Below are 26411 nucleotides of genomic sequence, written 5' to 3'. Positions count from 1 at the left end.
TCTTCTATACCCAGGTTTGTAAAGACTAAATAAAGCTCAACAGGGATAGCATTTTCCTCCCCTGTGTACACACTTGCTCAAAAAAGTGACTTATTGTGCAAAATCAAATACACCACAAAGCTGTCAAGTCTCCCAGATTCCTATAGGAGGCTAACGAAAAATCATAAATCTCTTTTTACTCTGACAAGAGAAGAGGATGCGTACGCCCCTATTAATTGGGAATGATTGTAAACCTCTTCAGATACATGTAACATGCAAGGGTCTCCAGTCCCCAATGCATTTTTCCATTGCCACCTCCCTGACTTTGGTGTATGGATTTTGGCAGCCATAACATCATTAATTAGGCAGGGCTCCACACTAAGTTTTATTTTTGGTGGCCCAAAGGCAAACATCCGACCTTTTTTGGTGGCCCGATCAGGCCACCAAATTCTTCATTTCTGAAATTTTGGTGGCCTGACGTGCGTTTTTGGTGGCCCCGGGCCACCGGGCCACCATTAGTGACGAGCCCTGAATTAGGACATAGTTGGATATCTGCTGCACACTAAATAAACATAAAGCATGAAATATTTGTGGTATGAAATTTTTGTGAATTAGAGCCGATGGCCTCTTTCTCTCGTAGCATTTTTTTTTTTTCGAATTGCTACTGGCATCCAATGCATTATTATCTTGACAAGAACTTTCATGCGCATTTTAATTTTGCAAACCTTGGCTCACACAAAATTAAAATGCACGTGAACATTTCTGCTTTTACAGTAGACCAGAACTGGATCTGTGCATTCATATCTCAGATACTTACAATAAAACAAAAGAAGAAATAAAATGAAAGGACTAGCGCCTTCACAGGTTTCTCTGAGCCAAAGCAGTCTGTACTCACTCGCACTCGGACATGTTTCCGACCAAGATGGCAGCATCCCTCCACTGGTTGGGGTGCCAGTACGGGTAGTAGTCGCGCTCCTCGGGACACTCGTATCCCCTACGCTGGCCGTTGGGGTTCTGGCGGGTGAAGATGGCCGAGCTGTAGCCCTGGTTGTTGTTCTTCAGCTTCTGGTCAGCGGTAAACAGACCTGGACATGGGGGAAGGAATCGCGGACAATTGTTCTGAGTGGTCTTTTCAGATTGACCGCAGTGGTTGGGGCAATACATCCACAAAATGTCTTTCTTTGTTGTACGTATAACAAAATGCAAAGTATCACTAATCATGCTATTAATATTTGCTAATGTTATGGAGACATGGTGCAGTTAGGATACAAATCTGTTCTAAAATTTTTGAGACATTTTGCAAACAGACATTTTGCAAACAAATAAATCAATGCTGACAAAAATATAACCTCCTTAGTGGAAGTAAACTTATTCCACTGTACTAGAAGGGTGGATGCAATGTGGAAGGAGATAATGAAATGTGAGAGAAGAGTCAGGATATTCTTACACTGTAGTTAAGGATAAATTAGTATAGGTCAATTATACTGTATGTACTATCATAAGTCCATGCACCATTAATGTGCCATTGACCCGCTAACGGACTGATTTTGCTACAACACCCATTTCCTATATACACCTACCCGAGTATACATGGGACTCATCCTCAGTTTAATGGTTCCAGGCTAGCATGCTCGTACAGTGATGGGGCATTAAACTGCACATTACTTGAAAATGAGACCGTTCTGAAGCAAATAATTTTCACACAACAATAGATATATAATGTGCTCTTAAATGAATCCCACAAGAATTGGAACAATCATCTCCAGCATTCCCAATGATTCCCACTGATCAGATACTAGCCATCCCCTTTAACCATGAACAATATGATACCTACAATTGTTGAAGTCTCGGGTAACTAGAAGTGTAAGTGATATGAAGGGAATCGAGAGGTAAGGATGGTGACAAGGAGAAGAAGATGGGAGGGAGGAGTTTCCATGACAACCAGCTAGGATGGGGCTGCCATCACTCACCGGCATTTCTCTCTCGGATGTAGCAGGCATCATAATTTTCCCACTGCTCTTGCAGGAAGCGGTTGGCCTGCACATTGTTGTTCTTGCGGTTGGCTGCCTGGTTCTGGTTCTCGTTGGCATTGTTGCGCGGAGTGTGGTTCTGCGTGTTCGTGTTCTCACCATTGCGGATAGTATCGTCATTGCCTGGACAAACGTGCAATAGGTAAATGAGACGAGAAAAGTAATGAGCATGATTTATATACCCACGGCAAAGTCTGCACTTTTATTGTAAACATGCTCACCAATGCTATGCTGCAGGGTTTTTAAAGTATTTTTTAAAGCCTATAACATAAAAAAAAAGAGTGGAAAAGGGTGTGTGTGTGTGTGTGGGGGGGGGGGGGGACTCTGGTTAAATTTTGAGCATTGAGAATGCTTACCTCCCACACCCATACTGCAATTTCTTTTCTTTTTTTCTATATATACCGGTATCTGATTATATAATTTTCACTAGGTTTCATCACTATTGGTAATGAATGTTGGCGGAGAAATACACAAGTGACCAAAAAGTCTAGTTTAGAAAGCTATTAGGCATATCACATGCAAAAATTACACTCCATGCTAGTCAAAGTCAGACTACATGTCTACGTGTATCCTTACAAAGGCGCAGTTCACCAGACACAGTTTTGTTTGGTTTTGTTTGTTTTTTCATGCATTCACAGACATGTTCAAACACAATGTATAAAGCCATGCATCAATGCACAAACACACACTGTGACTGTACCATAAAATATATGTTTGATTTTTAAGCAAGAACAAATAGATCTTTCTGCCAGCCTCGCCCAAACTGGTGCTACCGAAATAAGTGTGTGAAAGCAAATGCTATGAAAAGTGATAGACACAGACTGTAGATTCTGTGCGTCAGTGTCTAAATACACTACCAGTTTTTCTTGGTAGCTAGCTCTTTTGATAGTACACATATAGATTCATGCACATTCCTCTCGAGCATAAGCATGAAAGCACAAAGGCCTTGTGATGAATAATCAAACAAATATATGATCCAATACCATTTCCTAGTCAGAATAATCAAACAAATATATGATCCAATACCATTCCCTAGTCAGTTTAGAAAGCTCAATGCAATCTATGATTGATTTAAACATGTTTCTCAAAAATATTAAATTCTTCACTGGTAATTCAACCCTGCACTGAATGTATACTTGTCAATCTCTATCTTGCCTCTCTAAATTTTATCATCTATCTATGAACAAACAAGATGAACAAACAACAAAAGCAAATATGAGGAAGCACATAGACCGTTAAAACTGGGCCGATGACGTCTGCCAAGCTTGTGGCAAAAGGGTATAGGGCACCTACTATCTGCATGTTCTGTTTGGCACTCAAGCATTCTCTCAAAACAAAGCTCAAACTCTGACGAGGTATCTTATCACATACCATACAATCAGTGGGAGAGATTTCAAGATGGACTGAAACAGGATACAATTGTATCTTCAAAACATGATAGCATTGCACTTTACAACATACTTTATACATTACAGTCCTAACATTTTTCCCACCGTTAAATAAAATAAAAAGAATAAAATGAGTCAATAAGAGAAGGATGTATCAGAAATCAGACAGGAAAATGAATAAAATAATTTGTTTGGATTATACTTAAAAATAAAACCACCGGTAAGCACGCAGCACTGATGAGTGAAGCTGCTCTGTGCAGTTTTTGCTGTTTTCCTCAAATACTTAGCGTCTATATCCATCCGCGACAAAGAAGTCAAATTTATCAACAAATCTTGATTTTTTGTTTCATTCCTGAAATCACTATTGAGATATGTCGGTATTTTTCATACGAGATGTAAAACTACTTACAGTAATGATGTGGCAATTTCAACATAAGTCTTGAATGATGTGAATAGACAAATGGATGTTAACCATTTCTACGATTTGTTCACTAATTGACATGTGTGTTCTGAGCACTTTTTGTCACCAATAGACCCAGATGCATGGAAACCGATAAGAAAGATTATCTTATCATCCCGATTCCTATTTTGTCATCTTGACCTTCCTGTTGGACAGGAAATTATTGCTATACCTAGGTGGGCTTGCTTACTTTTATGCAGGTTTGGGTTGGGAGATCAACTGTCTGGCAGGTTACAGTAAAGCACCCAAGCACTCACAGGGTTCAGATGAACTATCTCTAAGTCTAAATTAACTTTATCAAAACCAATTTAGCAAGGTCATTGGGTGCCATGGCAATAGAAATAATCAGAACAGCAGTGCTGAGTGTGTTAACTGCGAGCCTGGTGCACTCTTGACAGAGCTGCGCTGCACTGAGCACGTGCAATACGTACCTTGGGCGGTGTTCGCATTGGGCTGACACATGTACTGGATGACGATGTTGCAGTTGAGCTTGTGCGGGTCCGTGTCCTCATCACCACCGCAGCCGTGCTGGTTGGTCCACTCCACGGTGTAGAAGCTCTTTCCCTGGTCGTTCTGCATCGTCTCAAAGTTTGCACTGGCAAAGAATTGCTGTGGAAAAATGCAAAGGCACACTTGCTCATTAGATATTTCATATTAAAATCTCTAAAAGGGAATTCCAGCTATGTTAAAAGCTATAGTCTGATACAGAAAAGGTAAAATTTCATAAGCACAATATTGAAAATTTGATCAAAATTGCATAAGAATTAAAGAAGTTATGAAGATCAAAAGCAGTTTCCCTAATTTTTCACAAAACACTTTTCAAATTGTCGATATGAATATGCCAATGAGTGAGTCGATGCTGTCATCCCTTCACAACTTGTCATATCATTTGTGCACAAGTTTTTTGTTTTATGCATTTATGCCCCAATTTCAAATTCTAATATGTACAAAATTTGCCTAATCAGTATTGCCAAAGTTAGTAAGCTCAAGGAATATTATTGTTTTACTCTTTCATAGCAGGAAAAAACTACACATTTTCAAAAGTGATCAATGGAAAACTTTGAGGTGATGACATCATCAGCTTACTTATGGATGCATTCATATCAACTGTTTGAGAACTGCTTTGCAAATATCAACCAAACTTCACAATTACATAACTTCCTTTATTGTTATGTGATTTTGATCAAATTTTCACTGTTGCACTTATAAAATGTTACTTTTTCTTTTCAGACTCAACTTTTAAGTGGGACAACACTTTCATTTCACACTAATTTCACATTTGATATCATTACAAACAGTCCATAACCCTTCATTTCTTTGAAAGCTTACTTGAGATCTGCAAACAAAATTGCCTCTGAGACACACTTCCTATCTTCGCTTTTTAATTGGGGACAGACCTCTTTGTAATCTCGGTCTTGTAAACAGGTATTAAACAGAAAAAAAAAAAGTAAGTATATAGCGGCACAAAAAGATGCACCAACTGGCTATGCATATTGAACATTTTCAGCATATACTTGGGCATACTGGAGGAGTATGGATATCTCTCGTGAAGAAGATTATCATTTCAAATACTTCAGCATCAAAATATTCATTCTGTGTAAAAAGAGTCTTTCCAGTCTAAAACTTGCTTACAAAACTCTACTCCAGCTTAAAGCAAGATGGCATGATTCCTCTGAAAGTTCCTAACACAAACATAATAATTAAAAAATGGCTATTAGACTATGTGCAATACATTGTATGCTTTGATAAACACTCTTGCACAGTTTACACTTGCTCTGTTGCCAAATGATGTAATTCTGGTATTTGAAAACATCTGTGATTACATAAAATGAATGGATGTCGTCAAAATAAGTTCAAATGAAGACACACTGAGAACCAATTTGATAAGAAGACGTCACAGATGACGTAGTCATACCTCAATAAGATATAAATTTAGATGTGAAATTCATTGACAAAGGATGTAATGTATTATGATGTAATTTCTCTAATGAGGTACTGTGTGTTTGGGGAAAAAACAACTTCTATATTTGATCATTTTTAAATTGAAGATGATTTTTCCCTTGCATGATTGACTACCCATGGCAGACTGCCAAAACAAATTGAGAGAATAGTACCAAACCAACAAAGGAAGTAAAATCCTCGTCACACACAAACTCACAACAACCCCCAAAATAACTATACAAACATGAATATTGCGTATAATATTTATGACTTCATGCCTCAATGATGATAATCTACGCAACAAATTTAGATAAGATCGGACGAAATGAGAGACAGGGTCAACAGGGATTGTAATTCAGGTACACCTAAAGAAATACAGAGCAAAATTATGTAAACAAGATTAAATTCTCAAGGGAAAAACAATATCGACAGGCATATCTTAACGAAAGTGCGCCAAACTACAAGGCCCGAATTCACGAAGGTGGTACAAATGAAACTATGGTTTATTAAAACCACGGACAAAAACCATGGAGCGCCAAGTGTCGCACAGAAGATTTCATTATGAAATTGGTCATTTCGTCGACAAAATGACCGTTTCGTTAACAAAATTATCATTTTGTGGACGAAATGTTCATTTAGTTACAAAATGTTGTCATTTCGTTACATAATAGTCATTTCATCAACGAAATAACTGATTTCGTAACGAAATATTCCATGCGACACTTGGGGCTCCATGGTACTTGTCCATGGTTTAAACCATGGTTTCATTTGTACCACCTTTGTGAATTTGGGCCCAAGAATCTTATTTCGTTGTAACCATAAACTTTCAAACTCTTTATCTGATTTTCAGGGACTTTTTTTCACACATTTCTTTCTATTGCCTCGGACAATCATGCCATAATCTGGCTGCCTTTAATCACATTCCTCTTATCTTTTTTTTTTCTTTCTCCACTTGACAGAATTAAAAGCAAAATTCCTGCTTTGTAATTATGCTCTTTTATTCAGGCAAAAGTCTACTCAGCATGGATGCTTCCTTGAGACCACTTACATGTGATTAGCTGTGACATTGTACAATGAAGAATCAAAAGAAATTTGCAATACATGGTATAATCGTTTGTCAAACTGCAATTGTGAAAAGTTTTAAATGCAATTACACGATTTGATGGATTACAAAAAGAAAAAAAAAACTACAAAGTGATTTTTCTTACAATTTTCTTGTACAGTAGTAACATTTACAATATTAAGAATGTGAATCATTCAAAACTTTGTAATATTTTGGGTGACTTTCCTTCAGTATATTCAAATAAAATTGCATCACTTCCATGTTTAATGTTCATTATCAAAATCAAGAGTACATATGTGCTGGAATGCTCTTCTTGGTTGCTTCAAGTCTAAAACTACAAATTCAGGTGGCATGCATTTAGAACAATGGCATGGATAGCTCCATGGTTAGAACTGACTACAATGTACATGAGTGTTGGGCTGAATTTGAGCAAAAAATGCAAACTCTTGATGCCTTCTTAAAACAGGAATTTACAGTGTTTTTTAAGCAGTATTTGTTAGAACACTGACAAGAATACTCTCTTCCTGATTTTTTTTTTTCTCCTTCCTTTTAATTGGTTTTTCATTGTAAGATGAAATCATCTCCTGTGGCTACAGGATGACTTTCATTTAAAAAGTTTATATTGTATTGGATGTGGTTAGATAAAAATGGAAACACAAGACTAAAAGAATCCAACAATCAATGAACATTATACAATGTATGCTGAATCAATTTACAACCACATCAAGGTGGAATCACGCTGAATCACCTTCCGCAAAGCTGTGCATATCATCCGCACATATTTCTCACTACCTGCCCTTTGGAACACACACTTATCGACCCTCGACATCCTGTGCGACATCCAGTGAAGGCTGGCGGATACCAAACCATCGATCAAACATCAGAATTCCTTGCCATGCAATGACTACCAACTTCCTTTTCCCCCCACCACAGCGTAAACTAGGGCTTAAATAATAGCGCTAGGAGAAATGAGAAATTACTTGAAATCGAGGTGGGTATGTGCCATATATGAGAGCCTAATATCTTTACAAAGGAAACTGCCGATTATATTCCACACCTCCTTGGTACCAGTATCTATCTCCACAAGCGTGGCTTCCCTTGTTCTCTTGGTGTAATCACTTTAACTCACAAATATTTACACTGAACACACTGCTTCAACACTGCTACCCTTTGAGTGCATTTCAAATTATGGTGAAAGCATAACATCCCTTGATTTCTGTAAGCAAAGAAGCAGAATACTCCAATTCGTTGCATATTTCTGGAGCAGACATGTGCAAGATCCTTTTTTCTTTGTTGCTTCTTTAGTTGGAGAACATACTTTGTAGTTATTTTGAATTCGAAGAGATAATCTTTTTTTTTACTAACTTGAATGCTGTTACGTAATAAGTAAATTGCTGGTAGTCTGAGGGGTATCTCTTTCTTATCATGCTAGATGCAATTTGGGCCATTAGTACTGCTACTGCAAGGGGACTTCAATCTGAGATTTAATCCCAGGTAGAGGTCAGAAGGATGTTCACTAAAGAGATTTTGCAGGAATGGGTGGCAAACTGTTCCGTTCTTTCCACTTCAATTCCTCTACATGGTAAACTGATGGGGGAAAAAAAGAGACTGTGTATGTGTACTGCATGCACGAATTTAGAGCTAGGAAAATACTTGATTGGGTCACCACATGTGAACAATGTTAATGCAGTTCTTCAAACTCTATTCCCAGCATTTTTTTCTGAATTGCGTACAGTTAAACTCGCCTAAGTCGACATCGCATATGTCGAATAATCGCGCAAGTCGATAATTTTAAAAAGTCCCGATTTTTCCCCATTGACTTACGTGTATTAATTCACTCATAAGTCGAATTTTTTAAGTCGAATACTCGCTTAAGTCGATGAAATTCCAAGAACACTTTCACGGAAAAACCATTGAATTCACTGTGCCTAAGTCGAATAAGATTTTATTGTGTAATAAATCACTGTCAAAATCACGAGACGCCAGTTTTTGTTTACATACAGTATATACCAAAAGAAACTGCGTAAATAAACATTAACGTTTCATTAACGCAAGCGGTTTCACCTGAATCGTTTGTAACGCAAACTAACGATCGGGAAAATTAACGTTTGTAGCAACGATGAGTAACGATCCCTAGCGCAAATTAACGATGTTTCGTTAACATTAACGATAGGTAACGCAAGAACTCACGCGAGATTTTGGTTTTGTAACGAGATCTGGTGAAAGGACGACGTAGCCCCTGCCGAGTGTAGCGATCTATGCCTTATATTTAGCGGAGTCTTTTCGCGAATCGAATCACGATTTCGCGAATGGTTAATTTGCAACCGGGGTCACCAAAAACGCACGCCGGGCCACCAAAAAAGCCGAATGTTTGCCTGCAGTTTTGGAAATGAAGCGGTAACAATCGGTTCCATAAGATGCTGAATAAATGTCAGATGTTTGCTCTTTTAATTTTGGAAATGAATAACGGTAATATTCGATTCCGTATAATACTAAAATAAATGTCGGATGTTTGCTTATACTTTTGGAATGTCAGAGATTTGATTTTGCGTTCGGAAATGAATAAGGATAAAAAAAGTATCCGGAAGATGCTGAAATGAATGTCGAATGTTTGCTTTGACGTTCGGATATGAAAAATAATGATATTCAACTCCATACGATGATAAAATAAATGCCGGATGTTTACTTTTACGTTCGAAAGTAAATAACAATTACATTCAGCTCCGGAAGATGCTAAAGTAAATGTCGAATTATCCCTTTGACGTTTGGAAATGAATAACAATAATAATCAACTTCGTACGATGATGAAATAAATGTCGGATGTTTACTTTTACGTTCGAAAGTAAATAACATTAACATTCAGCTCCGGAAGATGCTAAAGTAAATGTCGAATTATCCCTTTGACGTTCAGAAATGAATAACAATAATAATCAACTTCGTACGACGATGAGATAAATGTCGGGTGTTTGCTTTTACTTTCGAAAGTAAATAGCAATAACATTCGGCTCCAGAAGATGCTAAAATAAATGTCAGATGATTGTTTTTACGTTCGGAAGTGAATAGCAGTAATATTCTTCTCCATACGATGCTAAATAACTGTCGGATGTTTGCTTTTAAATTTCGAAATGAATAACAGTAACATTTAGCTGCGTTTGATGGTAAAGTTAATGTTTGATATTTGCTTTAACGTTCGGAAATGAATAACAATAGTATTCAACTCCGTCCGATGATAAAATGAATGTCTTATGTTTGCTTTTATGTTCGAAAGTAAATAGCAATAATATTCAGCTCCGGAAGATGCTAAAATAAATGTTGAATGTTTGCTTTGGCGTTCGGAAATGAATAACTATAGTATTCAACTCAGTACGATGATGAAATAATTGCCGAAAGTTCGCTTTTACGTTCGAAAGTCAATAGCATGTAACATTCGACTCCTGAAGATGCCAAAATAAATGTCAGATGATTCATTTCACTTTCGGAAGTGGACAGCAGTAACATTCGGCTCCTTACGATCATAAAATAAATGTCGGGTGTTTGCTTTTGAATTTGGAGATCGAATAACGGTAATATTCTCCTCTGTACGATGCTAAAATAAGTAACAGATTGTTTCTTTTACATTTGGAAATGATTAACGGTATCAATCGGCTCATTTAGATGAAATAAAAAGCGGATGTTTGCTTTCACGTTCGGAAATGAATAAGGATGATATTCAGCTCCGTAAGATCCTAGAATGAATGTCGGTTGCTTGTTTTTACATTTGAAAATGATTAACGGCAACATTCGGCTCCGGAAGGTGTTAAAATACTTGTAAATGGTGGATGACTGCTTTTACAATCAGAAATAAATAACGGTAACCTTCGGACCGAACGTAGGACCGATTTAGTTTTGCTTGTTTTTGTTTTTGTTTTTTTGTTCGGGCCACCAAAAAATAAAAATCAATCATTTTGGGGCCACCAAAATAAAAATAAAAGTTATAGTGTGGAGCCCTGGCCTGCATCAATGTGGATAAAGTGTCTTGCTGAAGGGCAAATATCGGGCACACCGCTCCAGCTCTCGGCTCCAGAGTAGACAACATACATGTACATTATACATTTATGTACGTGTGGTGTAACTTTAAGTCGATTTTTTTCGACTTACGTACAAGTCGAAACTCGCCTAAGTCGATGTGTTTTGCTCAGTCCCGAGAAGATCGACTTATGCGAGTTTAACTGTAGTTTGCAATGATTGAACCCCTCGCATAAATCAGGTCGCAATGGCCTTTCATGCAGAACAAGGATTGTATTTAAACACCCTATGACTGAAACTAATTTGCTGCTGAGTTTTGCAGAACTTTGCAGCTTGGATTGTCTGCTTTCCACATTTTGATCCCATTCATTAGGTTTATTTGCAATTCAGTATATCATACTATACAAAGAATGGATGTGACTCTATTCAAACTATCCTCGGATAAGACGACGTAATAACACACACAAAAATGAAGGTGATTTTAGTATATGACGTGTACCGGTACTTAATCACCTGTAAAATCATTGGAATTGCGTAGTTTGTATTGTTAGTATCAACACTGCAGTTCTGTATTCATTCCACTCAAATTGATGCCTTCATTGGCATATCTCTCTAAGTTGTAATAATAACAGCACTTTATGGACTAAAGATTGAGGCAAAAATTCCCAATTTCTACTATCATGTACAATTTTACTGACAGAACTCCAACAAGAGTTTAAAAAATAACATGATGCAAGTGAGAATAATTTTGATTTGAATGGTTAAATTCACAGCTTACACACTGTATGGACAGGAAACAAAAAAGGATACCTAGTAATATTCCCTGCTAGAAAGTAGTTTCTCCAAAAATCTTAAACATACATTGTAGCGTATACTTAGCTGGCAAGTTTGGCTTATGAGAGGATTTTTCTATATTATGCACTTTGCACAGATCTTTTAATCATTCATACGCAACCAATAATGTAAAGGAATGAATTGCTATTCTACAGTAAGTAAAATGTGTAGCCCTACCCCCCCCCCCCCAAGCCAAGTATTAAAGGTAGGGAATCCCATTTGTATGCCTTAAATGAAGAGTTGTATAAACACAGTGGTATGTTGAAGAGAGTATCATTTTAGAAACTCCCATGAAGTATTTAAAGTGGAAGGTAACATTTAGTACATTTTTATTGACCGTTAGATTTTGAATTGAATTCTTTTCGGGGCTCACCGTAAATTCCAGTACATTACTAGGCTACCTTTGCAGACCCATGCACTGCATGTGTGTCCATCATGTATATTTTGTGAAGAAAGTTCATCAACACTTACAAACATTTCTATAAACATTCTTGCCACACACTCTATATGTTATTACATCAGCTCTTGTACTTTTAGATTTGTGTTTATAGATCACAAATACAGAAGAATGCAACAAAAAGGCTGACACACAGAACTACTGAGTAGTTGAGTTTTGTGCATTATTCAAATTTTGGATAACTGTTGACTTCCAAATTTCTACGCAGTGGCCCAAGCAAGTCCCCTGAGGTTCATATTAAATGTTTTGCTGCATTTTGGGAGGTCTGTAAAAGGTATCCCCTACCTTTAAGCTGTCATTTTTCTTCCAACAAATGCATACCTTACTTAACGAGTCACACAAGGAAGTAAGACCTTCATGTACTGAGAAGGATATAACACATGAGTGACCAGGGACTGACCATCTACCTCAAAGCACAAAAGGTTATTGTCCTCTGATGGTCACACCCCCCCCCCAAAAAAAAAAAGAAAAAGAAAAAGAAAAGAGAGGGGTGGGGTGAGGTGAGGGGGAAATCAAAAAAATCAAAAGGAGACCTATGTTCTCTTGTATGTCAAACTCTAGATTGCCCTGTCAGGCATGAATTGGTGACAGACAGGTTGGGGGTGGGTGGATGGGAAGGTATGGATGAGTAGGTGAGGATAAATGCCTAATTGTTTTGTCTCATTTCAGAGGGGTCCCCCATAGGTCTAGTTAAAGCCCAAATAAGGCTAAACCTTTGGTTTGTATCCAAGGCAGCTGAGCAAGTACTTCCTGCTTTACTGTCCTCTGTAATGAATTGGGGCCCCTGTGAGTGATGGCAACCGCTGGTCTACACATCCTGGCTCTATTCAAGCAATCTACGCAATATGAAAGCTCTATTTGTTGTTCTTGTTTCTTTATGGCGGTGTTTTCAGGCCTTGTTAATCTCCTAAACTGAGGTTAGTTCCTGGGGCTTTTGTGAATGTCTGTGACGTAATTGATGGTATTTTGGAAATAAACTGATGTCTCTTTCTCTGGCCAAGCTCTAAATTAGTTCCTGGTTCTGCACAATGTGAGGCCCCTCCTGGGAAACCTCTACTTCACCTTAATGCAGAATAGTCTGTTTTCTGCTTCCATCTTTGGTTGTTGTCGGGCTTTTTGTTAAGGGGGGGGGGGGGAGTAGGAATCTGGTGTTAGCTCTCTTCACAGCTTTTGGTTACTCCTTACGTAAACTAGTAAGATACAATCACCACCTGACTCCTAGAAACATGTGTTGTACTGCACAAAGTGCATTCTATCCCCAATAAAAATATTTGTGACGCAAGTAGAACTGCGTATTCTGGGCACCTTTATGACGCAAGGATGATGATGATGAGCAGAAAGGATGTAAAAAAAAAAAAAAAAGAAGAGAAGAAAAATGTTATGAAAGAATCGAGGAAGAGTAGATGAAGATGAGGAAAAAGACCAGGAAGAAAAATGAGAATGAGAATTTGAAAAGGAAGAAAGAAAAGAGAAGTTTGAGAGAAAAAAAAGGAAGTTTGAAAAGGAAAGAAGAAAGAAAGAATCCAATAACGAAGCAAAATGCAAGAGGAGATTTAGTTTTCTATGCATTATGCACAGGAGGAAGACAGGATACAAGCAGCAGGTCATCTGTACATGGCATTGACATTTGACTGAACGAAACTTCACTGATCATGCTCTAGGACAATTGATAAGCATTCACTATGAAAACAATAATAACATGACATATCTCTAGCTCAAAGGTAAAGCACACCAAAGAGCAGATGTTCATGGAAGGCATCAATACAACTTTGTATTTTCCCAGAAAAACATAAAGCATTTTGCCCCAAAAGGTGATGGTGTGCTAGTACTCAGCTTACTTTCATTCTGACGGTGATTAAAGAAACATAAAAGTGTTGTCACCAATTCTCAATGTCACCACATCAGGCCCTCCTAAATTCAGGTTCAGAAATTTGTTTAATAGTGGACCCTTTATATAATGGTAATCTGGACTCTGCTTGAGGTCCCTACCATATGCCAAAGCTCTCTTCATTCTCTTCTGATGCTTTAGTTTTAGCTTTGTTTGTCAGTGGTCTGTTCTTCCAGCGAGGGCACAGCAAGGAGATAGTTAAAACTGTTGGTGTCACATGAAACCATTATCACAAACTCACAGAAAGCAATGATTTGTGTTTATCTTTGTGCACTAATCACCATGAAAGTAAGATCCAGTATCCATTTTGAGTCTACTTTCCACTTTTGTTCTGTGCTATGAAAGGAAAATTCGACAAACAATTCTTTCAACTCTGAAGGTCCTTTTTTAATGTTGACAAAACCTTGCTGAATGTACTGAAATGACATTTAAATGAGTAAAGTGTATCTTTTTTGAACCAATAAGGATATTTTCACAAGATTTTATTCTGTTTACACTAAAGAGAGACAGAGAGAGAAAAGACAATAATATGGATAAATCATACATAGATGAAAGCTACGTGTTGTGATTGAAAACAAACTTAAGGATGCAATGTGGTCGAAGATGTTTTTATGGGGTGGGGGATGGGGGAATGTTACGTATGTAGTTGAAATGCTCATGATGTTAATTCTGTCCAAGTTTATTATAGGTTTCAGTTCCTCATCAACATAAACTGTCTTAAACCAGCAAATAAATGTACATCGTAAGAGGTAACTTTTCATTTTCAACATTGTTACAAGTATCATTACATCATTGCCAATATTTTCTATGTCACAACAACATGTATATAAAAAAAGCTCATCAGCAGTGGTAATGACATCATTAACTGGAAACAACTCTAATGGATTGCTTAATTGATATTTTCCATTGATCAGTGATTTGGCAACACCAACTCTTCTCCTGTAAAAGACATAATTAAAGGTGCATGGTCCCAGTGTTTTAGTCAAATGCATACGTGGGCGCACGGCGCAAGTTTCCTATAGAGACCCATGCTATCGACACCTCTTTGGCGCTTACGCTGTGACCCACTTCCCCAAGTCCGAAGAAGTCTGATCCACTGTACAGTCAGTGGTCCGATCACAGTTCGGCTCATGATTCCACTAAAGGGGATGACAGCTTTAGCATACTTCTTTTGTGATGTCATAATAAGAAGCACATATGCACGCACCCTGGCATTACTACAGACTGGGTGATGCGCAGAGAAGACAAGAAGGCAACGTTACTAAGCAACACCTATGCGCTTGACTCTTGATGACAGCTCAACTTCGGCAATCTTCATATCAATGCTAACGGTGATCAGCAGTATCATCAATAGCGCTCTCTACACTACCGGGACTATGCACCTTTAACAATAGCATCAGGCATCTCAGAATGAAAATTTTCCATCTTATTGCCCCATTTTGATAAGCAATCAAATCTGTGGGCTAAAATATTGTTTATTGTCCACTGAAGAAAATTAATGGGACTTTGCATGTAAAACAGCAGGCAATAAATGTGAGTACTAGTACTTTGCCTCATCTGTTACATGAATGCTTGATATGTAAAAACTCTCGCTCCAAGTGCAAGTGGGCAATATTGGTAAATTGCTCCAAAGTATTCTTATTTTTCCCCCTTTGAAATGAAATTTAAGATGTGATCACATTAATTGTCCATATTTTCAAGTATGCTCTTTCTGAATTTTTGTTTGATTTATCATTTTGTTATATCATTTGACTTGGGCAATGAGATTCTACTTCACACAATAAATGCGCTGAGTTATCCCCCTCAAGGCCACTCAATTATTGACTGGTTATTCAAGCACAACATTTCAATACGACAAAATTTTTGATCACATGCAATGGATACAAGTTATCATTTCAAAGAAGGAAATTCTTTCAGCGTTCATGTGTAAGTCAATGCGATACTTGTGAGGTCATGACATTGTCATCTTATTTGCATATGCTGGGTTGCTATGGGAATCGTTGCTTCACCAAAACTTACTCAGAACTTTTAAAGTCCATTACTTTCTACTCTTAATTAGATTATTGCAGAAACCTCTCACAGTACTGTACAGTACAGTACTTTATAGTTAGAATCTGATGCACAGCACAAAAATCCTGCCACAGTAACAGAAAATTGATAATGAATACAATACTATGTATACAACCACAATAATTCAAAAACATCAAATCTTTTAAACTTTTTTGAATTTTAATTTCTTTAACATTCTTGATCAGTACTAAACAATACAAAGTGCTCAGTTAAACTTACCATTCGGTACTGGTTTTGTTCTTGGGTATTGGCATTCTGTTGTGTTTCTCCTACATTGTATCCACCCCTGTTGTTATTCTGTAGTACACATGGATACAAAAGGGAAGAAAAAAATTAAACAGAACAAATGCAATAATTAACGTAAAGAAATTAAGTCAAAGTGATAACTTCACGCACATCTATATTGCAGAGGAATAATAAATCATCAAGATCAAAATTATGCAGGAAGCATCATAATCTTACAAACAGATGAAGATAAAAGCTGGCAAAACAGGCCTTGCTGAGTACTATTCCCTTTAAAGGGACTGTACAGTACTGGTTGAGGTAGGGATTCATGTTTGGAACATTCCTAAATGAGATAATGAAAATACTTCTATGAAATATGAAAGAGCATGTAATTTTAAGAAGGATTCAACGTTTATTTGATGAAAATTGGTTTTCAAATGGCTGAGATAATTTATCCAAAAAAGTGCTAATAATAAAAGGCGACATGCCCCAACTTTATTAGTATCTCTTTGTTTCACCTTGTTTTTGGATATCTCAGCCATTTCAAAACCGATTTTCATCGAATAAACTTTTGATACCCCTTAGAACTGCATGCTCTTTGACATCTCATAGAGCGGTTTCTGAATATCTCACAAAATGTTAAAAGCTAAATCTTCACCTCGACCAGAACTGTACACACCCTTTAACCCTAAAAGGGCTGGGGGGGGGGGGGGGGGGGGGCAGACCTTTGACATTTCGCGCAAGAATTCTGTAACACGAGAAGGCCTCATTGCGAGGTTTCTTGACTTTCTTTGTTGAAGTCTCACGCAACTTTTGAGACCAAATTTGCAACGTCCACGCGTACTCTTTTGAAGCCATGCCCATTTTTGTAATGGCATGTCACCCAAAAACAGGCACAATTTTGTGATTTTGTGTACATTTCCTATGGAAAACAGTGCTCTGTCATGAAAGTCATAAAAACCTGATTATTCTTGCAATTAATCACTTTCACTGATTTATTTTAGGCTAATTACGGTAGAAAAGTGGTCAGTAACAATTTCCAGTTAAAAAAAAAATAGAAAAAAACAAAGTAAAAAAAAGAAATACATTAGAAATTCCGAAAACAATAAAATACATAAGAAATTAAATGACTCTTGGAAGTTTTTGTGATGTAAAATTGTTGAATATGTTAAAACAGATACACATACCAAAAAGTAGACTCTCAATGCTTTTAATTCTTAAGGCTAAAATATGATCTTGGGCTTATTTTGCATAATTAATTAATTAATTAAAATCAGATAGTGATTGTTTCAAAAAATCTAATGACACAATCTTGTAGATTAAGACGTGGGTGTCACGCATGCCAAATTTCGTTGTGATCGCACCACTGATGGCTGAGATCTCGGGGGGGGGGGGGGATTGGGGCCCCCTGGGGCCCTCTGGGTGGGGCATGGTGCCCATTTTGATAAATTGAGATCCTGACGCCCTAGGGATGCTACCTGCCAAGTTTGACGAAAATCCATCATAAGGTTTTCAGGAAGAAGATGAAAATGTACAATTCAGGCCCCCATTTGGAACTTCCCAACCCCCCGCCCCCAAGAGGGGCACCCCTGGATCTGCTATGAACAAACTTGAAACTACAGTCATTAATGTACTCACTCACAGTATTATCTTAGCTCTATAACTTCTGATTCTTAGATGATTTTTAAAGATTCCTTCATTTCGGGGGGTTTGGGCCCCCCTGGGGAACCCCTGGGTGGGGCATGGTGCCCATTTTAACAAATTGAGATCCTAACCCCCTAGGGATACTACCTGCCAAGTTTGGTGAAAATGGGTTATGGGGTTCTCAAGAAGAAGATGAAAATGTACAATTTAGGCCCCATTAGGACCCCTCCCCACCCCCCTCCCCAGGGTCCTGAGGGGGGCACCCCTGATTCTGCCATGAACAAACTTGAAACTACAGTCATCAATGTACCAACTCATAGTATTAACTTAGCTCTATCACTTCTGGTTCTAGAGAAGAAGATTTTTACAGATTCCTTAATTTTTGGGGGTTTGGGCCCCCCTGGGGGCCCCCTGGGTGGGGCATGGTGCTCAATTTAACAAATTGAGTTCCTAACCCCCTAGGGATGCTACCTGCCAAGTTTGATGAAAATTGGTCTTGGGGTTTTCTAGAAGAAGATGAAAATGTAAAAAGTTTACGCACGACGGACGACGCACAACGGACGCCGGACGGAGGGCGATCGCAATAGCTCACTTGAGCCTTTGGCTCAGGTGAGCTAAAAAGTCTGCTTTTAAACTTCCACCTGAATTTTGACACTCATTATAACTGGTTTATAATTTGAGCTTATTACTAGTTCTTCCACAGGTGCACTGATCAGTTTACACTGTTATCAAGAGACCTGTGAAGTGACCAATTAATTATACACATATACATGGTGTATAAAGTGACCACCCAGCTCCATTGCAGATTAGGATTCTCTGAACAATAGACCAAAATATAATTTGGATTGACAAACTCAAAGTTTTAACGATTGTCTTACCTGGGAGAGTAATTTCAGTAAAAACTGAAATTTGGATGTTAGCAGTTTTTCTGTAACATATATTTTCAGACAGGCACTGCTTTCACTGGGAAATAGACAACATTTCCACTGCTACTTCTGCAAAGAACACCTGAGTGATCCTAATATTTAAATACTTTTTTTTTCTCTTTTGTCTATGAAACTACACCTCCAAGCTCTCTTATTTCAATCACTTTTTGAATGGGTTAGGATGATCCCATTTTGAGTTTTATCATTTTAAAGTTTACAGCTTTACACTCTATGTAGACAGAGGAAATTCATTTTGGCCAACTTTTTTGCAGGTTTTGTCCAGGGCAGTAACACAAATTCAGCCTGGCATGTACCATGAAGCTGAGTAAGGTGTGTAAAACAACATAAAACTCAAACAGAAAAATTAACACAATTGGTTGTGATATAAATACTTCTCTGTCCACAATGCTGACAAGAAAACAAAGAAAAAAAATCTGACAACCCAATCTCATAGAAAAGCATTAGAAATCATGCGAAAGTATCTTTCAAGCTTGCCACAGGAAATTTCAAATATATTACTATACTGTTTTTCATTTCCCCTTTCAAATATAAAAGCTCAGGAGACCTACCTGAGAGTCAAAGGCCCTGTTTGCATTCTGTCTGTTGGCTGATTGTTCATTGAGTCTGTTGTTGGATCCCCTGGGGTTGTGGAGGTAGACATCGGCTTGTACCCTCAACATGAGGGTAGCCACCAGTAAGGAGGTAAACCGGACAATCATTGTGATACTGGGCGGAGAGATAAAAGTAAAATGTAGTTAACATTTTGAATGTCATCACTTGTAAGGCATCGTGAAGAGAAAAGAAAATGCAAGAGAAAACACAAATTAAATGGAAACACTCGATAAATGAATAAATGAATAGTGCAAATCTTGGAGTAAGCATCAGCATGCTTGTATGTGCGGGGGGGGGGGGGGGGGGCAATGGGGGGAGGGGTCTCTACAACTTAAAGTTCAATGACTAAACATTCACAATCCTGTACATGTATGTGTCATGACCATTTTACCAAATCTACCTCAGAATTTAGACCCTTGATCATACAAGATAGCCCTACAAATACATAATCAATGTAAAATGTGAATTCCGTATACCTTCACTCAAAAACCAGCACCAAAGTTTGATTTCCCGCGCACAAATATGACTGCGTGCAAAAGCATGATGTAGCCGGCGGTTGAATTTTTGACAACATTTGTTTGGTTGATTTATGGACGACTGCTCTACAAATACATAATCAATGTAAAATGTGAATTCTGTATATCTTCACTCAAAAACCAGCATCAAAGTTCGATTTCCCGAGCACAAATTTGACTGCGTGCAAACTATATAGCTATTAGTAATGAAGCCGGCGGTTGAATTTTTGACAACATTTGTTTGGTTGATTTTATACGGACGACTTGTTTTACTGTTTCACATCAGCTTTGGCCTATTGAATTGAAAATCCACCATCCTTCACAGAATATTATGAAGGGCCTTTTTAATGATATGTTCTTTCTATGAAAACATCTGGCCCTCTCCTTTATATCTGTCACAAAGATCAACTTCATCTATGCACTTTGTTTTAGAAGGCCTATCCTCATGCATGTTATTGAAAATGGAAGAAAGAGGATGGAGATGACAGTATAACAGAGCATAGATCTACAGAATGACACTGCGTGCACGTATCCTAGATACATGTAATGTCATAATTTATGAAAATGAGACCAATGTCCAATGACAAATTTGTTGCACATTAGAGTCGGAGTAGAGATATTTGATACCACTCAGAATCTAACACCTATTTGAAATTGAAGAGAGATGTACAGTACTAACGTTAATCTTGCATCACTTATTGAAACATGGATAAGTTCAAGCCGAAAGTTAATGCAAATGAATGACCACTAAGAACTACAATATATTACATTGTTTTGTTTGAGTTGCAGATCCCATTCTGTCAAACCTACGGTTAACTTACTAACAGGTTAAAATTTGCGAGAATTGTTACGGTGAATTGAGCCGAACAGTACATCTTAATCAGGGTGTGGGACTGAGCTCTAAGGACGCTGGCATCGCCACTGCTTGTCAACATACAACCCACAAAGTACAGACTTTCACAGTTTTACTAATATAACGTTCAATTTGATTTGATGACTTGCATAAAATCTTTAACATACAAAATTATAAGTTGTATCACACTTACCAATACTACGAGTTCTCTCTGCTTTGGCAAGTTAAGGTTTGCTTCTAACTCGCAGTACGTGTTCGTTGTCCTTTATCTTGGCTACGATGTCATGAAAGTAGTCCCAGTCGAATGGGCGGAGCCAAGTTAGCCACTAGCTCAAAGTTCTCAGAAGAATCTGATGAAAAGAACAGGTTGTTGAATCGGGGGTGGGTGGCTACACTGATCTCTTTGTTGCACGTTGTATTCCAGCACATAGGAATCATTACTAGTACCTTATTATGTGTAAGATAATTCCTCTACTTTCGACCTTCTTTGGTCAGAAAAGGCGAGTTATAACATCTTGTTTTCTCAACCTAAAAGGCCAGATGCGAGATTTCGTCTTCTACGCTACTTGTCGAGGATAACAAAATAGAATGACGTAAGCGAGGGCATTCATCAAGCTGGCTCCATTTCCTTATATGGCAAATAAGTTCGCCCCACAGGGAGGGGCGTCGAGTTGCATTTGATGATATTGCTATCTCTACGTAAGATGATTACTTGTTTAGAGTCAAATACAAAATGCTAGACATAATAATGCAGGCCTTTAGACACAACATGACAAATTACAGCCAGAGAAATATTGTAGCAAGCCCCTAGCAATAACGTAACAAATCATTAATTCACATCAGCAGTGTAACTGTATCGTAACATATCTAATGCGGTGATTTGATTCCTTCGCTATATTTTATTCTCTTTTACTGAAATCGAAGCATAAAATATCAACTACAAATTTATCAAGCGCTTCAGATAATAATAATTGACATTTGTATTTGTTGCTCATTATCGTGTAGGCCTATATCCATGCATTGCAGCCAAGTAGCATTTTGATCGACCGTTTCTGCGATGAATGCTGCGATGAATTTCTGTACATAATATATATGCAAATATTCAATCTAATCTAGTTGATCCTCAAAACATAGTGGATATAGAATACAACTAATGCCCACTACAGGATGATTTTTTTTTTTTACTTTCCATTATCTGTTTTGAAGCTATATATTTCTCCTTTCACATTCAGAGTCCAGGTGAAGTCTCTCCTCTGCTTTGCATTATGTCTGTTCAACGTGACTGTGAAAACTTGTTAGCCGCATGCCGAACAATAGTAACAGAGATCCGTCACGGCCCCTGTATCATAACAACCAGGAGCTGGAATACATTCGTTGCATCACTTTTGATAAATCTTTCCGAAGCATGGCTTATAAAATTGTGTATTTGAGTCGTTAGTTTGTTGGACAATTTTTTTGCACATAAGTTTTTGCACATAATTTGAGGTACTACTGTATATCATTCTCTAGACTCAAAACAGGAATCTCCTTTTATACGTTCCATGTGAACTGTTGCCAGATGGTGATGTTGTTCAGTAAGTGCAATAATGATGATGATAATAATAATGATTATTATTATCATTATTATCCATTCTATTATCATTATTATAATAATATCTATGATTATTATTATCATCGTCATTATCGATATATGAGGTGTGATTTTGGGATGAGTTCAACGTTGTCATCCAACCAATTATCATTATTACAATATTATCATTATTATCATTATTATTATCATCATCATTATCGATATGAGGAGTGATTTTGGAATGAGTTCAGTGTTGTTATCAAACCAAGACTTGTTGAAATCTTTGTGGCACATTGTACAGCAATTAGCAAAAACGATTTTTTTTTCTCCGAATATATATGTATGTGTGTGTGTGTGTGTGTGTGTGTGTGTGTGTGTGTGTGTATGTATACAATATAGGCATTTACTATTCGCTCAAATCATAAAGTAATCATTTATCGCACCAACTTCCTAGTGAGATATTAGGACCGTCAAACTGTCATCGTGGTCATGGGAGATGGTTGCCACTTGTAGAGGAATGGCATGAAAAGAAAAATACAATATGGGTAGAAATTATATATGGTACAAATATTTTGCAAATCCCCAATAAATGAACGCATAAAGCTATATAGAAAGGTATGACACTTTCAGCTCTTAAAGGTATTCGTTCACCATACTTTCTTAACTCGGTTTATATTCCTCAAAACATTTGGAGTACTGTTTTTTTTTTTCGTAACAAGTCTGTTACACAAACGTATCAGTCTATATGGTTTACAGAGCAACGTTGCAACACATGTAACTCGATTTTTAAGATCCTTAAGAATAAAACTTTCGGAAGGCTGAATCAAAAATGCTTACGAAATGACGACTATTGCAAAAAGGAAACATTTCCTTCAAAAGGTTTCCTGAAGACAAGCGCTGGATGATTCCATAAGTCCCGCGGAATCAGGAGCGTCTTTGAGCCGCATTTGGGCCGAAACGATTCGTCAGCATAACCAAGGAGGTACTAGGCGAGCTCGCCTATAGTACCTCCTTGGTATAACGCAGCCAATCCATGGCACGCTGCACAGTTAATTGTTTTCTTTCGTGCCTTATTTTGGAAGTTTTGTGATACTAGGTATCATTTATATATCATTTACTTTGTTTTATTTATTTTATACTGCATGGCAGGCCTGTTCAGTTTTGTAGAACTGCTTTTCCAAGTGGCCCTGCAGTATTAGCAATCATCATTCTATATAGATGAAAGGTAACATTGTACACTACAAACACAGAGAGTGGATTAATGACAAGTATACATTATTATTACGTAAATACATAATAATTGCATGTGCATGACAGCACTGTTACAAGTCAGTTGAATCGTTATATATAAGGCTTTGCATCGCCTTTTTTTTTTTCTTAAATACATGAAGGGATGTACCATGTTTGAACACTTACATGGAGTGCATTAAACAGTGTTAAACCAGCTGGCTCCGACATATGAAAAGGAATGTTCTATATTCTGTATACGTAAAGATAGAATAAAAACTATCGGATTTCAGTGTTCGGGAAGACTTTGTACAGTAGATGTCTGTCAAATGTAGGTATATACGACTTTTCTCTTCAACAGCAAGTATAGGTCTCGTATATAGTCCCACAAGCTAAAACTGAGACAGGAAAACGTTCTCACTAATCGTTCTCACACTATGCCCCAATGCTATATATTCGCTGGACCGATATAACGGAAAAAGAATATCATATTAGGAAGCAGACTATACATACATCTCCCCACAATGGTGATAATACACTTGTAATAACAATAATAATGATAATAATAATAATAATGATAATAATAATAATAATAATAATAATAATAATAAAGATAATATATTCTTATTATTATTGTAATAAGAAACATTGATAGACATTATCATAAAATATCGCGGTATAAGCCCCACTCACCAGTAATAACAGTATTTTTGTCTAGGTAATGATAAAGTTATGATGTGCTCCATATGAAATAAAAGTTAAAGGTCGGTTACATTTACTTGGAAGCATTTATATACACTCAAATCTACATACAGTTATGACACGTTGTTGTGTTTCTTTGGTGACATCTTTTCTTTTTAATAATTATTATATTTTTTAAACTAATGAATTGTTTATTTTGTACTTAAGTAATTAAGAAAGACTTTTTTCCCGATTGCATGGGTTATCCTCAGTGTACAAGCACTGCTTTAAGTTGATCCTCTCATTTTTTTTTCTTCTCAGAACATCAATAATGCCACAAGTTTGGCTTGAAACTAGAATGTTTATGCTTTCAATTCCTTCATCATTATTCATCCTCACTTTGAAGTCAGCCAATGTGCACTCAAAGATGAATTTGTAATTTTCTTATATTTCTGTTTTGTGGAAGAAAAATAAATAACCTTCATATTCAATTGAATAATTATGTGTGTGTGTGTGTGTGTGTGTTTTGCTCACTGTAGACCTTATTAATGAGGAAGGACATAATACTATTTTGCGTTTCCCAATATAAGATACCTTGTGACGACCTATTCAATTTCCCTATTCCCTTTTAGATAATGTTATATATGTCAATGCTTGGTATCCAGTTTGCATTAATTCAATTGTTGCTGTTCTGTGTCGGCCGTGTCTTGGCGAAGTTCCTGGTTGTCACAGAAACGATCAAGGCTGAATGCGTCGATGAGCTCTTCTGTGTATATATACCTCCGTTTGTCTTCTTTTGTGTAACTGAACGTTATGTCAATGAGGAAGCACATTCGCAAAGTTTAAATTCTTAAATGAAAAAAAAAAAGACAACAGCTTGTGGAAGTTTAACACAAAAAAAAAACAACAACACACAAGTATTTTGCCTTTCTAAGTCACGTATACGTAAAGGGAGTTCATCACAGTCATAATGGTTTACGTTCTGGATTATTCCTTCGTTTTTGTTAACGGGAAAGTGGAACAGGTTCTCCTTATGACTTCATCAGTGTCAGCTCAAGCTCTTCCTCCATGTCCAAAGAGGGCGTGTGCCATCACACTCTGGACGTGAAAGTCACGTGTCCAACAGGAGTTTCAATTCAATTCAAGTTCAAATAATTTTATTTCCACATAACGCAATATCCATTCAAAGCAATATACATAACGCCTACATGATTACACAATATTTAAAGAAACCTTGAATCATAAGTTTCAGCAAAACATGGATACAATCATAATGATATCAACTTCGTTTTTAGATAAATAAACAAGTAAGTGATACAATTTCATTTTGTAGCTTTATATTGAAAAGAAGAATTCACAAGAGAAGCACAGCTTGTAAATTTTGTGGATTACTCTAGAAGAGGAGGGCATTTCAGGAGTTTGTTTTTCACCATTTTGGAAATTTTATTTTCAGTCCAATCTCTTAAAAGCACTATCAACATTCAAAGACTATTGTTGGGACATGATAATGAATAGTTGATTTTTCTATAATCTCTAACTTAATGCTGATGATTTTGATACTAATAATGATTATGATAATGGTAATGGTCATGATGGTAATAATAATAATAATGATAATGATGATAATAATGGTAATTCGACTACTATACTAACGAAAATATAAATAGTATAGAGATATTCAGTAAAAATCAGGAGCAGCATCATAAAAATGCTTTTATGCATATGAACATACAAAAATGGGCAAATTATGTTCGTACTTCTATTTCTGGAAATAGATGGCTGGTTTCATACAAAAAGAAAAAGAGGAAGAAAATGAATATGCATAAATGCACGGTCAAATGAAATTTAAAGGTATTGTAACAAAAACAAACAGACAAACAAACAAACAAGCTTCTATCCACCAATGTTATCTCCCGACAAACGTGTCTGTGCTCCATCTTCCGATGCGAATGAGATTTTAGAAAACTCAGGGATGTTAGTGAGGTATATGTCACATGTGATGGAATTATCTTTTCTTCATATTGACAACGTTTACTTCGACAT

The 26411-nt window shown here is 37.1% G+C and overlaps 1 protein-coding gene across 1 annotated transcript in view; it reads right to left on the bottom strand.

The window, feature by feature from the left end:
* Positions 1 to 21156, bottom strand: part of LOC140239328 (protein DD3-3-like) — a 31394-nt gene extending 10238 nt beyond the window's left edge. The window contains exons 1-6 of the mRNA XM_072319204.1: positions 21084 to 21156; positions 19480 to 19636; positions 16335 to 16412; positions 4289 to 4466; positions 1950 to 2132; positions 875 to 1064 (exon numbers count right to left, since the gene is read on the bottom strand). Coding sequence (XP_072175305.1) covers positions 875 to 1064; positions 1950 to 2132; positions 4289 to 4466; positions 16335 to 16412; positions 19480 to 19629 — 779 coding nt within the window. The 5' untranslated portion in view covers positions 19630 to 19636; positions 21084 to 21156. The remainder of the gene's footprint in view (positions 1 to 874; positions 1065 to 1949; positions 2133 to 4288; positions 4467 to 16334; positions 16413 to 19479; positions 19637 to 21083) is intronic.
* Between the last annotated feature and the right edge of the window lie 5255 nt (positions 21157 to 26411).

Source organism: Diadema setosum, chromosome 2 (genome assembly GCF_964275005.1).
Source record: "Diadema setosum chromosome 2, eeDiaSeto1, whole genome shotgun sequence".
Classification (NCBI taxonomy): domain Eukaryota; kingdom Metazoa; phylum Echinodermata; class Echinoidea; order Diadematoida; family Diadematidae; genus Diadema; species Diadema setosum.
This window is presented reverse-complemented; position numbering and strand designations above follow the sequence as displayed.